Source organism: Odontesthes bonariensis, chromosome 21 (assembly GCF_027942865.1).
Source record: "Odontesthes bonariensis isolate fOdoBon6 chromosome 21, fOdoBon6.hap1, whole genome shotgun sequence".
NCBI lineage: Eukaryota > Metazoa > Chordata > Actinopteri > Atheriniformes > Atherinopsidae > Odontesthes > Odontesthes bonariensis.
Window position 1 is genome coordinate 21,368,254 of NC_134526.1, and position 17,691 is coordinate 21,385,944.

Below are 17,691 nucleotides of genomic sequence, written 5' to 3' on the forward strand. Positions count from 1 at the left end.
CTGGTGCTCAGAGTCAGGACTAAACAAGGTGAGGCTGCGTTTCAGTTTTATGCTCCTAACATCTGGAACAGCCTTCCAGAAGATGAGACAGGCCTCAACTCTGACGATGTTTAAATCCAGGCTGAAAACAGTTCTATATAGCTGTGCATATGACACCTGAAAGTATTTTATCTGCACTCTTCCCTTTTAATTTAATTAGTTCATGATTATTTTCATGTTTTACGGAATGATTTTGCCTTCATGTGATTTTATGTAGCTGTAAAGCACTTTGAACTGCCTTGTGTACGAATTGTGCTCTACAAATAAACTTGCTTTGCCGAGCTGGAAAATCAAACTTAACCATTCGCTGGGTAGCTGGGGATTGAATGAATGGCGATTAGGCTACTGTTAAGAGCAAATTTTGCTCAGTCAAAAATCTACCTATAGGCTCACTTTGGTTTATGCAAACAATGTAATTCTTCCTCCAAAATGCTGCTTTGAGGCAGCTTATATCTATCCATCTGTGTGTGTGTGTGTGTGTGTATATATATATATATATATATACACACACACACACACACAATTATTTATTTTTTGTCCCTACTGGTGTAGTTGTTTGGTTTGCAACAAAATGTGCTCAATTATTAGCTGGGCCTTAACTCCTCGCCTTTCTTTTGTTTTTTTTTAAAGTAATCCTTTGGTCATCATCACTCATACACGGCCGCCATCTTTCACAGAATTCACAATCCAACAAGCAGAAAGGTTAAAAACAACCCGATTACACGAACAATCTCATTAACTATGTAATTGGCCCCTCACTTGACATGTTTTATTATTGCTGTTGAAAACATACATTTCATAAAACGAATCCTGAATTCATAACAATTTAAACAGAAACAAACAAAACAAAAATATATATATATTTTTTCTCAGCTAAACCAAATCTTTTAAAACACACAACATCATGCACCGACTCTGCTGGAGCTTGCGGTCATCACGAAAACAAGTGTTGAACAAACAAAGGGTGACGACTTTTAACAAATCTCTTGCGCCGCTTTTGAAGTTAGAAATTTGGCACGTTCAGCCAATCCTATTCTACCGTGTAAACGGACATTTTACTGATCCCAGTTGCTCGAGATACAGGTGAAACACAGACGCACTGCATCTACCTCTGCCTGGTGACTTGAATACATTCTGCATAACGGTGAAGAGTGTAACAAGGACAATGTAAAAAAAACAAACAAAAAAAAGGATTGAATTCTTCTCCATCCTGCAGCTTCACACTCCATCTCCGGTGCCAGTGTAATGTCTGCCAGGACACCCGAACCTCTTAACCATGCTCCTGAGAGAGTGCACATCCCTGACGCTAAAATACAGTATGGTTAAGGTCAAAAAGACACTTTTTGATTAAAGCCTTGAGAATGAGGTGAGCCTGCAAAGCAGCAATGAATTCTGTGTTCTTAATTAAAGTCCAGCTAGTGGGAAAAGTTGATGTCAGAGTGATGGATGCAACATGCCGACAGGGGATGTCGTCTCCCTGCTCTTTGCCAGTTCCTCTGAAACGTCTCGCCGTGCAGGACATAACACTGTGAGACAGACGAGTTCTGATAGGATTGCATGCCGAGCACACTACTGGATCCCGCACAGCCCGGCTCAATGCTTGCTTTAGATGTTGGATGCTGGATTTGAACAAATGGGGCGACAAGAAACATGCTCCAGCTTCCTGATAAAGGGAACAGCTGTCCCTCTCCGCTTGCAGCACGTTGTGTGTCCTTTTTTCAGTGTGTCCAAAGTGAGGGTCACAGGTGGCAGTGCTGACCCTCTGGTGTCCAACCAGAGTCAACACAGCTGATCTGGCAGAGAGGGCTCTTCCCATGGGACAGTCGCTCATCTTATGGCCAGTGGTGTTTCAGGAGAAAAGAAAAAATAATAAAATCTCTTCCCTTAGGCTGGCTACCTTCCTTTGAGCCGAGACAACCTAAGAATACAGACACACAAATAAAGCATTTTTTTTGGTAGAATTCATGTAAAACAAAAAAAAAAAAAAAAAAAAAAACATAAAAAGGATCCAACTTGAGTTTAAAATCAGTCTCTTACTTTTTGACTAAAATATCTCTGTGAGAGGGAGGCTGCAACAGCTTCCACTTTGTAGCATTTTCCCCCACCATGTCGCAGACGGGGTAGTGTTCACACTGCTTCAACAGACGCGTCTAGTCATTCCAGGTACCCCTCAAACACATCCAGCTCCGTGTCTGTGTCGTAGGGGACAGAGGCCGGGTCGGACAGCACCCCGAGGTCCACCAGCGCCTGGTCCATATCCTCAGGCAGAAATACTATACCCACATTCAGGACGATATACTCCATCAGAAAGGCATAGTAGAGGATGAGGACGTTCACAAAGAACAGGCCCAAATAAAACATATATGGGAGTTCGTCCAAGAGCGATTCCACCGAATCTAGCTGGGCATAAACTGGGTGTGTCATAGAAAAGAAAGATAGCCACGAGTTCCTGTGTATGGATGTCTTGGATGCGGTGGTCGAACTGTTGTTTGTACCACTAGAAATCAGTTTGGGGTGATGGGGCTGACGCGTCCATTTCGGGTAGTCCCGTCCTATAACGGCGAATGAAGAAGCTTTTCGGTGGCAGTTTTTATCTGTACGGTCCAGATGAAAACAATAGGGAAGCAGGTAGACTAAACGACGCAATGTTCATTGCGAATAATAACCCGTCGGAAAGTGTTAATATGTCAACTTGGCTCGCTCGAAGACTTCTTGACATTGGTTCCTTGGTTTTGTAGAATTCACGCCATGCCAGCTGGCTTGGGCTAAAAACAGTAGCATGCAAGGTTAGCCGAGACAAACGCGAACATTCTACACACAAATTCCTGGGAGTTTTCTTAAACGCATCCCCGGTCGAAGCGCGATATTCAGACACACGTGCTTCTAACAAATTTTAACGGATAATTGTCGCTTCTAACATGTTTGCTAACCGCATCAAAACAGAGCCGACCACAAAACGACGCTTGAAGCCTCAGAATATGATTGGCTCACTGATTAGCAAACCCTACTCTGATTGGTTTTTGAGATGTCAATCGGTGTCGTGATTGTGACGAAATTCTAGTCGCGGGTTTTAATCGTCATCGTCACTAGTAACACTAAACGTTGTAGTTTCCCCCGTCGCTTTCTCTTTGAGGCCTCGATGGACAAGATGCGCGGAGAGAACAACAACTCCCATACACCATTCATAAGCTGAAGGCGTTACGCAATGACCCCCACAGTGCTGCTATCTCCGCCTGTCACCCTCTGTTTGCTAAGAAGATATCCGCACGGGAGAGTGGGTGCTATGGATAGGTGCAGCCACTAACCTTTACAAAATTACGTGCCCGGCGAAGCAACAGCCCCCTTTAGATCGCAAACATGTTTGGCCGGTCACGGAGTTGGGTCGGAGGACAGGGAAAAACGAAAAACATCCACTCCTTGGACCATTTGAAGTGAGTAGTTAGCATCACTTAAGCTAATGTTAGCCACTATTATCACCAGTTGAAAACGACTGCCGGCGTTAACATTAGCTCAATTGCTAACGATTTAAATAACAATAGACACGTCAACTAATTACTTTCCCATTTAGATGATAATAAAGTTTTCTGTGGTTCTGTTTTTGTCACCTCTGGTTAGACTAAATATAAGCTAGCACGTAAACGTTGCTGGCAGTCTTTGCTAATAGTTTTGAACAAAGTCAGTGCATTATGTTGTTAGATATGTTGTTAGACATTATATCCACGACCATCTGAAAACCTGGGCATCTACACCTCAAGAGTCTGCACGGGTCTTCTTCATTCCGGCTAATTAGACCATGGAGCAGGTTGAACTGGGCTATGCTGCAAATGATCTGGGTTGCTGGATTTCACGTACTTAAGAGGGGCTAAACTTCAGGTCGTCCCACCCCAATAGGTGCACCGTCAAAGCTGCGGTCGGCAACTTTTTTTTAGTCATATTAGCTTGAACTGTCATGGGATTCTGGAAGTAGAATATTAAATAGGCTGTTTAGGAAAAATAACGAATTCTGTAGCTCCCTCTGAAGCCTGTAATCATGCTTGCTAAAACCGAGCGCTCCCGGCTGTTTTTAACCAATCAAGTTAGGGTGGAGGAATCCTACTTGTCAATCACAGCTTGTGCACACGCTGGTGAGCGTGAGTCTGCCCCAGCTTGTGTGCGCTCACACTGGTGTGAACTCACGTGCACAACCTCGTCCACAGAGGGGGAGGGGTTTGGGGGGCGATTCGGAGCTTGTTAGAGGTTGGGGGAGGGACCTGAAAGTTGTATCAGTTCGAATTTTCCGACTTTAGACTCGCTATTCTGAAAACCTGCCGACTGCAGCTTTAAGAATAAGTGGAAATTCATGTGTGGGTGCACCCAGGTGTGGTGGCTATCACGGTCCCCTTTTTGGACACCATGTTGACAAGAAATAATGTAGACATCCAGATGAGGTTTAGTTTAACTCACTGTATAAAGTTTTCATGAAGACAAATTCCTCATAGGCCGGAAACCTCAATGGAACTGAGGCTTTCATTGTAAAACTGATTTAATCGATCAGACGGGTGGAACAGCTTCCTCATATGTGCCTGGATCACTGCAGAATGTGTCGTTACTGTTTAGTTTAAAAGATGGGCAGACAAGCGGAGGCCTTTAAAACTATCTATAGCTGAGGAAACGGATTATCTTAAAAGTGGCGTCCTAAAGAGATATGAAAAACAAAATTGGCAAAGACCTGACGCAGGACCTGAGAGATGCATTTGACACTTCACCTGACCCATCTGCTGTTCAACCAAACTTCATCAGAAATGGTCTTATTGGAAGGGTGGCTGTCAAGAAAGCCTTTCTGAAGGAAGGGAAACAGGGAGAAAAGGCTTCAAGAAGCCTGGAGTGTTATTCCTGAAGAATACTTAAAGAAATGACAAGAAAGCTCGTCTACCTCGTTTGTGTTGAAGAAATAATGTGGTCACACCGAATATCATTTTTCAAACGTTGCACAAACTCCATTTTGCTTTCTAAACTGTATTTCCATTTATGTTTGCACATACTGCAAAAAGTTGCTGTACCCATTTTCCTGGATACCTGCACAGAAATGGCTCAGGACTTATGCACAGTGCTGTATATTGGAAAATGATTCCAGAGCTGTGCTTCAACCTCTGTCTTCTATCCCCCCGACCTTTCAGATACATGTACCACGTTCTGACAAAAAACACCACCGTAACGGACCACAATCGAAATCTCCTCGTCGAGACCATCCGCTCCATCACGGAGATCCTCATCTGGGGGGACCAGAATGACAGCTCTGTGTTTGAGTAAGTCCCACTCAGTTTCTTTGTGTGGCCCAGCGTGGGAGTTAAAGGGGCGTATTTGCATTAACTTGGGAGCTTTTCTTGTCCAACGCTGGGACTTGTTTATGTTGAGAATTGCCGTTCAACGTTTATGCTTGTGCGTGGGAAAATTTCATATCTCTGCTAAACAGAATAAATAAGTCAAGACTCAATTAAACACTGAAACAATGTTCTTTTACATTTTACACGTGAAAAGAGTTCTTTATCGTTTGTGTTCAGCTTTTTCTTGGAGAAGAACATGTTCGCCTTCTTCTTGAACATCCTGCGTCAGAAGTCCGGTCGCTACGTCTGTGTCCAGCTCCTCCAGACACTCAACATACTTTTTGAAAACATCAGCCATGAGACTTCCCTCTGTAAGTATTTACCTGCACTGACTGTAAAGACAATAGTTGTATGGTGCAGTCGTGGGTTTTGGTAGCTGGTACCGTTTTGGTAGGAAGAGGCAGCTCCTTTTGTCTCTGTTTTTTTTTTTTTCTGTTGTTGTCACTAACTAAAACGACAGACGTGCCCAGCAGCAGATTGTGTCAGCTGTAACTAACTAATGTTGATCGGTTGTTGGGCTTGTCCTTTGGCTAAAGTGCCGTCTGTACTCGGCCACAGATGGTTTGTACTGAGCAGAGAGTGGAGAGTGTTTGTGTTGGGGCAGACGATCCATCCTGAGGGGGAACTTTGTAGTAACATTGTACTGGAGTGCGCTAAACTTTACAGTAACTCCACAGTTTAAGAAGCCGATATCGTTGATGTAATATTCTACAAGATGATTCCGAATGTACCGGCTTTGTTTATGGTCTGTTGTTTTATTAGACTACACGAGTGCTTTTACGATTCATGAATCATTTGAAAACAAAAAGCTGTGAGAGATGTCTTAGTGTAGTAAGTATGAGGGAAATGCTGGATTGCACTAAAACGTACTGTTTGCAGATTTTCACACACTTTTCTCTTGCGCTTTGTATGTAACTAATGCAAGTCATGTCGCCAGCCTTTATTTGAATATTCAGTGCATAGCAGCTGGTGCAGATTTTTTTTTTTTTTTTTGTTACTTGGCAACCAACAACTCATCAGATGACATACTATCTATTTCTAAAACTCAAGGATGCATTTAAGACTCCTTCCTGAACATGTGATGGAACAGTCCAGTAAGGGTGTGTGTGTCTTTGAAAAGATCTGCGATTCTTACCAAGAATGTCGCCGGATCAGAAAAAGCTTCCTCTGCTATACTATATACTCTGCTGTGAAACAAGTCTGTTCAAGCCACTCTTGCGGTTGATTTGAATCTCCCCTTCTCTGCTTACAGATTATCTTTTGTCCAACAACCACGTCAACTCCATCATCGTCCACAAGTTTGACTTCTCAGACGAGGAGATCATGGCTTACTATATCTCATTCCTCAAGACTCTGTCACTCAAACTAAACAACCACACAGTGCACTTCTTCTACAACGAGGTGAGGCCACAGAGGGATGGGTGGATGAGGGAAAATAAGAGTATCAGTTCTCACTGTTGCACACTCTGCATGGCAGTCTATGAAGAAGGAAGGATGAGTTTAAAGATGAGAACGGAGTTTTGCTAATACCAACTGAAAATGTGGATTTTGCCCAAATTGATTACCATGTATAAAACTTCCAGTTGTACAAAAGAAGAAGCATGTGAACAGAGTTATTGTCGTGTTCTACAAATGTTTTTTAAGGCAGCTTATTTGTGTCAGTGTGCCCTTATCAGGCTGCATCTCTTCTCTAATGTGTAGCACGCTTCCTGTGAAAACGGCAGCTTCCTGTGAAGGTTGGTCGATTTAGCAGACCGTGCAACAAAGAATCTTTCATCTTTAGAATATGAGCCAAACGTTTGACAAAGAGCAGAAATTCGCTGCAGTTTGGGTGTGTGCAGGGTGACGAATGTTAATCCGAAATTGTCCGTCCACCTCAGCCGTTATTGATGTTGTCGCCTTTCATTTTCTCAGTGGGTATCTGTAATATTTCCACTGGGCCCGCGTGCGCCGGGGAAAGTTAATGGTGTACTGTCGTTGGAAGCTGCACCCCTGAAGCCAAAAACCAAACCTTATTGTGTAGATCTGAGAGCGAGTTTTTATTTTGTTTCTTTTATTTAGTTTGACTTTACGTTTGTCTCAGTTAACCCCCCCCCCCAACATTTTAAAACATCTTATAATCAGCACATTTCTAATTCTTTTCTCTCTTTATTTGTTATAAGAACACTCTGGATTTAAAGTTTATTTTCCTCCAGATGGCGCCATTGGATTGCCGTCCGCTCTTCCTGTCAGGTCTACACAAGTCAGATTTTAAAATCCTGAGAACAAGCTGTTGGGTTTGGTTTGGTTTGGTTTCAGGGCCACTTTCTTCATTTGCTGTGACTTCTGAATGTTCAAACACCCCTCCGAGTCTCAGCTGTGATAACTGAGAGGTCGCAGTGACTGAAGAAGGTTAGGGTGGAGGATCAGGCACGGGCACAGAGAGAGATTTAATTTATCTGTTGGGCACATGCAGATTTGCAGCAGCCTTGTACGGCGTGATTAAATGCTAAACCTTTAAACTAAGATTCATTTCTCAGGTTTTAGTTTAGTTTCGTGTCACACGGTCTCCTTGTCGGCTAGTTTTGCACTGAGGGTAGAGAAGTCCAGCTTTAGTCTCTTTCGAGAGCTCACCTGGTGTAATCCTTGTACACCTCAACACAACCTTTGCTTTTCTTTCTGACTTTTGTTTCCCGTGCAAATTCCTGCATTTTTTTCAGTCGAAGATATATGATAGTATGTTGATGTTATTCTAATTCAGCCTCATCAAATTACAATAATGCCCAGCATTCCTATCCAGCTGATTTCTTTCTCTCTCTGTGGTCATTCACGGCCTGAGTGCGGCGGTGCAATGCCTTGCTCACCGGCGCCCCCTCTCTGTCTCCCACACACAGCACACTAATGACTTTGCCCTGTACACCGAAGCAATTAAGTTTTTCAACCACTCTGAAAGCATGGTCCGCATCGCAGTCCGCACCATCACACTCAACGTCTACAAAGGTGAGTGCCAAGAACATGCACGCGCACACGCAAAACCGCACACGTGCGCATACATACACACACACAGACTCAGGGGATGCTGGGACTGCCTACCGCCTTTGTTTCTGCTTCCAACCTCCTACCTGCTGCTGCTGCTTCTTCTTCTTCTTCTACTTCTGGCGCATGAGCATGACTAACAGGTAACGCTGAAACAAATACACAGTCTGATGTTTTTCTTTTCCATTTTGCCTTCCATTTGCGGGTTATTGTCGTTCAAGCTAACAGATGTCATGCAGGTCAGCGTCAAGACGTCAGGTCCTTGTTTGTTGTGGCCCACAGTAGAAATACAGATTGATATTTGATGTTTATTTAGTCTTTTACACTGCAGTCAACCAGGAGGCGACTGCAGTTTCAACAAGCGACATGCCTGTTTGACAGTTAATGCACGATCTGTTAAACCATTAAGACCTGACGCAACATGTGAGCGTACCTGTTAGCACACTTAGTATAGAGTGTCTGAGGTCTCAATGAGTTTCCTTAGAATCAGATTTCATTTGGGTGCAGATAAATACCGATCATAATATAAATGTTTACCCACTGACACCCATCTATCATTGATGTGATTTTGATAATAAGCTCTAAGCTCAGCAATATGTGTGGATTTCAGAATGTCTAATGTTAGAGATTTTCTCAAGTTTAAATAAAATCTTGCCTTTGCCCACTAAAACGCCTGCGACTGTAGCCGACGGGGACAAATCTTAATCCTCATCAAATCTACTCCGCCCAGCATGTAACGTCGTTGCTGATCTTTCGTGCACCGCAGGGGTTTTCAAAATGTCACGTAGCCGTACCGCAGTGATGCTTTACTAACGCTCTCCAGCGGCTGTGTTCTTCTCTGTGCGTCTCTCTGGGCTACTGGGGGGGGGGGGGGCAACACTGGCTTGTGTCATTCAAGGGGAACTAGCCTCTGTCCCCGCATCATGCTTACTTCCACAATTCGTGTTTAAAACTGTGTTTCGTGCTAAAGTTTCTTCAACACGAGCGTGTCTTACTCAGTAACGGTCTTGTTCTGCATGTAACGCTTTGTACCCTAACAGCTCTGCTCTCTTGCATCGTCCATGGCATCCTGATTCTGCAACTCCCAGCAGTTTAGAGTTGGCGCAACTGCCTTTCACTACAGCCGAACTGAAATCACATGATGTAACCGTATGATTTGGCCTGGTCAGGGGCCATGTTAAAGCAAGGAATTTGTCAAAAAGAGAAGAATCATTTAATACTGCGATGCATTTTTCTCCCCAGTGTGTTAAAATAGTCATGTTACCATCCAGAACATAAGCATCGCGAAGAATGGCCGACTACGCGGCAATCAGTAGTCGTCGTCAAATTCGACCCTTTCAAATTCTTGCTTATTTAAGTTAGGTTTTAAATTCTTGGGATAGCTCAAGACTGAGAATGGGTGAGTATGTTCCAGAGAAGACAACTACAGCTTCATAATGTTGAACATGTCCCCGACTGATGCTGCTGACTGATTCCTTGCTACAGTCACTGCAACAAATGACAACCTGGGAGAGGATTTTACTTCCACCGCCAGGGTTGATTGAGCTACGATCAAATTTAGTTTGATTTTGAACATACAGCAAAGTTCGGGGGTGGGTGGGTGGGGGCACTGAAAAAGAAAAAAATATGGAGGTTTAACATGTCTGTATGACACTGAAACTCCTTTACCAAGTGTGTCATTATTTGCAGTTTATTTGATGCCTGCAGGGTCCCTCCCAACCTCCACCCCTCCACAGCCGCCCCTTTACTCACATTAACCCTGTGTCTGTTTCCCCCCCCTCTCCAACCACTCCTCCCACTCTTCCTCTCCTTGTCTCTCTCCTCCTCTCCCTCTACGCGCCCCATCTGCCTAACTACAGTTTCATGTAAGTTGGTTCCATTCATTCAGTCTTTTTCTTGGGGCTGGGTATCCAAGCAACATGTTGAATGGACTTTAAAACGCTGTTACAGCTGCTCGTGCTGTGTACTGATGCCAAGGCCGAGCATTTCTACAGCAAGTGATCCGATCACCCCATTTTTTTACCTTTGGAAGATTCAAATTTCAATTAAAACAAAAAACACATTCATCCCTTGTTTGTTGTTACCCAGCCCTGTTTGTTCCTAATGGTGTATTTGTTTTAATTGTATGGGTATGTGTAATTATTGTAAATCATTTATCACGTGTCACCCATCTGCATACATGCAGAAAAACCTGCATGCTTTATTGTTTGTTTTTGTTTTTTTATGGCCGAATTGTTCAGATCACTTCATTTTAGCTGAGCTCCACATGTTTTTTTTCCATATTTTTAGGGGATGATGAGTTAGGGTTAGGATTTTTCTTTTTAGTTTTGTCACTGGAGGCTAAAGTAGCCTTGAGCTACATCCCAGAGGACTGCCAATCTCACTTATTTCTAACTTCACACCCTTGTTTCTTTTTTTTTGTTTTTTTTATCTCAGTAGTTAAAAGTTAAAGAGTTTATTAACTTTTCAGACTCAGAAATTTGACTCAAGTAACTCCTCGCTTAAAGCAGTTGGTCAGCTTTCACGCAGCTTGCAAAAAGCAGTAAGCACTCTTACGAGGTGGTGTTGGGTGAAATCTGGTTTCAGGCTTGTTTTTGTTTAAAGGCAGTCCCCTCTCCGCTCTGATAACAAGTGGACAGAAAAACTGGAAAATCACAAGCTGGTGCTCCCAGTAGTATTTTTTTGCTTTATACTACCAACAAATCGATTTGTTTTTGTAATATTAACTCTGTATTGGTTAATTTACTGATTTTTGTCCGTGTTTTGTTTTCTGATCACATGTAACCGTCACATTCTGGTATTTTTCCCTGGGATCTCGGTGTGTTTACAGATAAGTAACTCTGTGTGTACGTTGTGTGACATCTGTGGACAACCCTGGTAACGACTCCCTTTCCTGACCCCACTCTCTCTCTAGTGGACAACCAGCACATGCTGCACTACATTCGAGATAAGACAGCGGTCCCATATTTCAGTAATTTGGTGTGGTTTATCGGCAGCCATGTCATTGAACTGGACAAGTGTGTGCAGACGGATGAAGAGTAAGTCCCCACTCGGTCTCCTCCTCGCTTTAGCCTCTAGGGGTCAGGCTTCTCTCGGCTGTCTAAACTTTGTCCTGCAGTTTATTAGATTGTACATTCTGCACTTTAAGACAGATTTTTTTTGTATTTGGGCTGTTTTTGTGTCAGTGTTTCTCAGTGTGTGTCTTTTAAAAAAAAAAATATATATATTATTGCTTTGTGGCAGGCATAAGAACAGAGGGAAGCTAAGTGACCTGGTGGCAGAGCACCTTGACCATCTCCACTACCTGAACGACATCCTCATCATCAACTGCGAGTTCCTCAACGACGTGTTAACCGACCACCTCCTCAACCGTCTCTTCCTGCCCCTCTACGTGTACTCATTGGTTAGTCCCGAGACGGTGCGTCAGCCTCGAGCACGTTTTGAAATGCACTCTGTCACGCTGGTCTTCACGGGTCCGGCGCGGAAAGCTTGTTGTTTTAAAGGCCGTTTTTAGATTTTTAAAAGCATTCAAATCTAGAGTGACGTGTTCCTGTAAGTGTGCTCGGATGCAGAAGTGAAGGTCTGACCATAGAGCTTCTCTTTTCATCTCTGTCACACATTATATTTGGAAACGCAACATAATTATGATAACTATGAGCTTTAAATGTATTATGTTGGTGTCATCTGAGCGTTTTATTTTTTATTTTTCCAGTTCTGTCCTATTTTTATTTTTTTTTAAAAGGGGGGGAGACTAGTTAGGGTAATTGTACAAGATAAAAGTAGTTATTGTATTTAAAACTGCAAAAGCTCCTAAAATCACGGAATGACTTTCAAACAGGTTTGTTTCTCCTCATGTTTGATCTTATATATTCTGCCTTTTATTTTCTTAGTCTGAAGAGCGAAAGATTAATCCTCAAGTGTCCCTCTACCTGCTATCTCAAGTAAGCAACACACACACACTAGATGCGGCCACCAGCCATCACCAAAATACTGGTGTATTGGTCATTCTTCCTATTTCTTGTACAGGTTAAATCCTAATATGTGGTCAATTATTATTGTTCAAAGAGTAGAATAGACTGTCAGCATTTTACACTCCAAAGAAGATCAAATACCTCCCACCTAAACTGAAAAACGGTAAAACGTTGACTCCTTAAAATGTTTTAGTGACTTTTCTCTGGGAAGTTTAGTCAATGGCTTATATAGTTCATTCTAAAGGGAAGTAACATTTCAATCCTGCTGTGGTAAATGTGTGCAAGGCCACAAGTTTCAGCGTTTCCTCCGTTTGTTTTCCAGGTGTTTCTGATCATCCACTATCAGCCACTGGTCCACGCCCTCGCAGAAGTTATTCTTAATGGAGACCTGTCCGTCTTCACCCCTCAGACGGATATACACAGCACGCAGAAAGCCACGGTAACATATATATATATATATATATATATATGTGTGTGTATATATACGTGCACAGATTTGTGAACTACAGGCACTCTAAAAACGAAACAAAACGTAAATGATTGAATATATACACGCATACACTCTCCACGCCACAGTCTCGTGCTATGTTCACATGAGCATACAGGACTGAGCAGTATGCAATTCAACCACACGACAATTTTGAACATAACCATAACAACATTTTGACGCACTCGGTAGTGTAGACTGTGACCTGGACTTTAAAAAAAAAACAAATCACGCACTGGGAGTACAGTGCTTGAATGAGAAGTGCACACCTACATGTGCAACCGCACATCAGAGTTCCAGAAGCGCGTGGGGGCGGTTATGAGATGGCCGGGGTCATTGGTTTTCTCCGTGCTTCACCCACATTAAAACAACAAAATGCAAATTCCTTAACCTTTTTTTTTTTTTTTTCCTCCTCTTTTCGTTTTTCAAACACCCTTTCTTTTTTTTTCTTTGCCCATCTCTCTCCTGCCTTTGAATTGAAACATTCTTTCTCACTTTGCTTCTGTAATATTTTCCTCTGACCGTTGCTTTTGTTTCAGTCTGTCCGGTCGTGTCATTTCCCAGTCTTCAGTATACCCCCCGTGTCCCCCTTTCTTCCCCATCCGTTTCCCCTCAGCTCTCATTTTCTGTCTCTTTCTTGCTTCTACTTCTCCTCCCTTGATTCAGCCCTCCCCCCAACGCACACACACACACACACACACACACACACACTTCTAAAGGTTTTGACCATCTGTATGTACTGGCAGGTGGGTGTGCTGAAATAGTGAGCGTTTCTGAGAACCCTTGTGGTTATTCTCTGTGCTGTGTGTGTGTCTGTGTATGCTCAGTCTGTGGCTGTTGTAAGAAGCAGCCTACCTTTTAAGTGAATGTGACACGAGGCGTGATATCTTTACAGTCATGGTGTACCACAGAAGGAGAGGCATACCCAAACTTTTACCTGCATTTTGTGGAGGAATAAACAAGTGTTTCCAAACGACAGAAACTATTGGTCCTAAAATCTATTTGGTAGAATTGAGGTGAATCCACTGTGATAGACCTTTAGGACAGTTAATCCCACCTTTTCTTTTCACACAGGGTCGTATCGAGCTTGAAATCTAATGTGTCTGCATTAAGGAGTCAGATAAGCTTATAGACTGGTTACCATGTTGATTTTACTTAGTTACTTGGATTGAACCTGCACTGATGTCAGTTCCATTCTGTTATTGATCATGTTTTGTTTTTTTCAAGTACTTGAACACCAATGCTATGATGGTTTCCAAAGATCGCTTAATAGATGATCAGAAATTGTCTGGAAAGTATTTTATTCTTTTTTTTTTTTTGTTATTATTTAACATGCCTGTTGGAAGGTGGACATTGATTGTGTCTGCCACGTCAGATTTGTGTTATTGTTTGATTTATTGTAGATGAAAAGCAGGCAGACGAGGCACAGGCTCCGTTTCTTTGCAGGTGGTAAAATGGCACTTCCTGTTTGTCTGTGATGTGGCAGGAAATTTGGTCACATGATGGAACACTGACAGAGCTGGCTCACCTAACCCAGATCTCTTTCCTGGAAGAAGTGTTTTTTTTGTTTGTTTTTTTTTCTTTCTCTCTTGCTTTTGTAGATGTTTTTTTCTTGCAATTGCACCAGCTGGATACGTAATGTCAGTATTCGCATAGTTTTTTACTTTTTTTTTTTTTTTTTTTACCACACTGACTTTTTTTTCTTGCTGTTGGTTTTTTTTTTTTTGTCAAAGCGCATGCAGCTGGTTTACTTTACATTTATATGTATGAGTTTATCTTTGATCTGCAAAAGGTGCCCTATTTTGAAGGTCTGCTCAGCGTGTGTGTGTGTGTGTGTGTGTGTGTGTGTGTGTGTAGGGCATGCTCCCTGACCTCCATTAATTTCTCAGCAGCCGCTGAGACTGTGAGCGGTTTACCAGAATATTGTCAGCAAGCAGGTGCAACACACACACACATTTTACTAGTGTGTGGTTTGTGTCTGGCAGCATGCACGCTGTGTTTTGAGCAGCAACTACAGTGCAGTCCTCCTTAGGCACATCTAGCTGTTTTAGTTAGTGTTTCTTTTCCAGCTCGCCTGTAGGAGCTAAGGTTTTAGGCTTTATCGCGTTTCAGGCTAAAAGGCTAAAAATAAAATCTACTTGATCTGAAACAGAAACCGCTAAAGGAAAAAAGAATACCTCAGTGAATGCTTCTGCGCTGGCCGAATTAAAATAAAGGTGTTCTGTTGTGCTTAATTGTGATGAGACCACTTTTCCTCTCACGAGAACACAGAGCAAAGTCAAAGAAGAACGCAAGATTAGGTGGAGGGAGGAGAATAAGGAAGGAGGTTATCAGAATACGATGTTTGTTGGTGATTCAGTTGGAGTGATGCTGAGAAACTGCTGCTGAGTCTGTGCAAGGATTTAAGTATGAGTGATTGGCCTTTGATTTGAAACTCCATAGGAGGATAATGCGTCCGCATACAGTGTGTTCCAGCCCGGTCACGTGCGTGTGCGTTTGGTGGTTTGTGCGAGCGCAAGGGGTTGAATTAAATGGGGCCACCTAGTTTCAATGTTCCTCTTAGTCTTTTGTCGCAGCTTTTCAAGAAACGAAACCGCTCAGACGGGATCTTCCTGGAGTCCAATGAGAACACCCGAATGGCACGAGAATCAAACAAACGATTGTGTTAGTCGGACTTAAACTGCGCCTTTTTAAAATGCATGTGAAAGTGTTCAACTGAAACCGTGCGAAATCGAGTTTCTCCAAACCAGACGAATACACCCAGACCCATCTGGCTAAATCACCAACATTATTCTTTCAATCTATGAATTGGTTAGTTTTTTTTCTTGATTAAATGGTCGGCGGCCGATGCCATCCTATCTAGATTTGAATGTTTTGTTTTGTCCAACCGACACTGAGCCCCTCCTCGCCTCCGATGCATCCATTGGTGTCTGAATGTGTGTGATAGAGGAAAAAAACGTGCAGTTTAGCCACTGACTTGTGGACTTGGATACGCTGTATGAGTATGTATCTGAATGGGTGAGCGTGTCTTGTAGTGTAAAAGTGCTTTGAGGGGTCGACCAGATTATCTATCCATCCATCCATATTCTATACCCGCTTAATCCAATCGACTGGAGTTCTGCTTTAAGTCCAGTCTATTTACCATTAAACCATTGAATTATCCATCAAACTATCCCAAGATATTCTCCTCTGGAATGTACAGTGAACAAATGGCTATTGACAAAAATAGTCTTATATAGACGACATTCCATAGTATTGCACACACCAATTACCTCCCTATCAATATATACTGAATTTATTAGGTAATGGAAGTAAAGGTGCAGTAACAGTAAAACTGTAGCCGGCCTGCCGACTTTAGTTTTAGCTGATTAGACATGTGGCAGTGTGCCGAATTTGCCGAAAGTGGTGCAATATGAGGGGACGATGCACCTCTCAGCGCAGCCAAAGCACCCAGTTAGAAAAATCAATTTGAAATTGAACAGGTTTATTTCTGGCTTTATTTCTTAGCCAACTGCTTCAGCTCCCACGCTGATTTTACGTGTTCTCTTTATTGTGGCTATTATAACCTGAAGTTCAGAATAAGCAGTTTATTATTAGAATTTCTGGTGTTGATGTTGTCGCAGTTCTTCAGTTTTACTGTAAATAAGCGTTGCCATCGCTGCTTAACATCTTATCGTTTACCAGCTGCTTCCTGTTGGGCTGTGCATGTGTGGTAATGGTGCAAGTTTATAGGCTGTATGAGAAGAAGGGGTGTCTTTTCACAGAAATGGCCTCCAAACCAGTGATCAAATCTCTCTGTGTGTGTGTAGTTGTGTGTCTGTTGATCATTCTTGGACTGTGAAAACGTGCATCAGGCAGGAAGTGGTTTGTGTCTTTAAAGGACTTCGATAACCATGATAGTGCAGAGGCTTTTACGGTAACAGTCTGCTTTTTGCGGATAAGTTTCAGTTGGAAACGTTTTTTGCATTCTTAGCATGAAAACACTTTTAAATCACGTGTCCGATCAAGTGTTGTTTTTTTTGCTTGTACGTTTACCAGAGATGGGGTTATAATGATGTTGCTCTTACTAAACGGGAGATCTCTTCCAAGTAGTGTGCATGTGCACATTTTTCTCCAGAACTGCATCATCTCAGTAGATAAGCTGAACTGAGTTTTCTCACCCATTTTGAACCATCAGCCGCACCACCTATTCAGCACTTACTGAGCGGTATTGTGCTATATTTTATATATATATATATATATATAACAGTGACACCACAACATGGGTGAAACACCAGCAGCCAAGATCAGCTGAATTCATGACGTTGGTCTGAAATATTGTTGAGCTGATGAAATCATCTCTTTGTGATCCTCACTTCCAGACATTTGGTCTTGCTCCTCTCACCTTTCTCTTTTTTTTTTATTCACTCTGCCCCCGTCTCACCCAGCAGGCCAGTGCGGGAGCAGTGCGCCGGTTCATCAAACCGTCCGAGTCCCTGGAGCGCTCCCTGGAGTTGTCCCGCCATCGAGGCCGCAAGAGAACACAGAAAAGGCCAAACTATAAGAACCTGGGCGAGGAGGAGGACGACGAAAGAGCAGGGGGAGGTGGCAGCAGTGGTGGAGGAGGACTAGAAGAGGGCTGGGATGATGACAATGGCAGAGGAGGAGAGAGGGAGAAGGGAAAAGGTACAGAGGGAGGAGGAGGTGGGAGTTCTAAGGGAAGCAGAGCGAGTGGGGAGATGGCGGAAGGTGAGTGTGTGTCTCACTGCACACAGCAGTACAGGACTGTGTTTGTGTTTCTTTTCTCCCACCATTCAGATGTGTCATCTCCCATACA

The 17,691-nt window shown here is 42.9% G+C and overlaps 2 protein-coding genes across 5 annotated transcripts in view; one reads left to right on the top strand and one right to left on the bottom strand.

Annotated features, from left to right (window-relative positions):
- Positions 1–558: 558 nt before the first annotated feature.
- dexi (Dexi homolog (mouse)) lies at positions 559–3,007 on the bottom strand. Its single transcript, XM_075453573.1, has 2 exons — positions 2,077–3,007; positions 559–1,957 (listed from the first exon to the last, which is right to left on the bottom strand). The coding sequence occupies exon 1, from the start codon at positions 2,461–2,463 to the stop codon at positions 2,194–2,196; it is 270 nt and encodes an 89-aa protein (XP_075309688.1). The 5' UTR covers positions 2,464–3,007; the 3' UTR covers positions 559–1,957; positions 2,077–2,193.
- A 265-nt stretch (positions 3,008–3,272) lies between these two features.
- Positions 3,273–17,691, top strand: part of clec16a (C-type lectin domain containing 16A) — a 41,221-nt gene continuing 26,802 nt past the window's right edge. The window contains exons 1-10 of one of the 4 annotated variants that reach the window (XM_075454287.1): positions 3,273–3,470; positions 5,196–5,324; positions 5,580–5,713; positions 6,655–6,803; positions 8,276–8,381; positions 11,332–11,455; positions 11,661–11,835; positions 12,308–12,358; positions 12,711–12,827; positions 17,303–17,603. In XM_075454287.1, coding sequence (XP_075310402.1) covers positions 3,397–3,470; positions 5,196–5,324; positions 5,580–5,713; positions 6,655–6,803; positions 8,276–8,381; positions 11,332–11,455; positions 11,661–11,835; positions 12,308–12,358; positions 12,711–12,827; positions 17,303–17,603 — 1,360 coding nt within the window. In that variant the 5' untranslated portion in view covers positions 3,273–3,396. The remainder of the gene's footprint in view (positions 3,471–5,195; positions 5,325–5,579; positions 5,714–6,654; positions 6,804–8,275; positions 8,382–11,331; positions 11,456–11,660; positions 11,836–12,307; positions 12,359–12,710; positions 12,828–17,302; positions 17,604–17,691) is intronic. The other 3 variants (XM_075454290.1, XM_075454288.1, XM_075454289.1) reach the window with 3 other exon arrangements.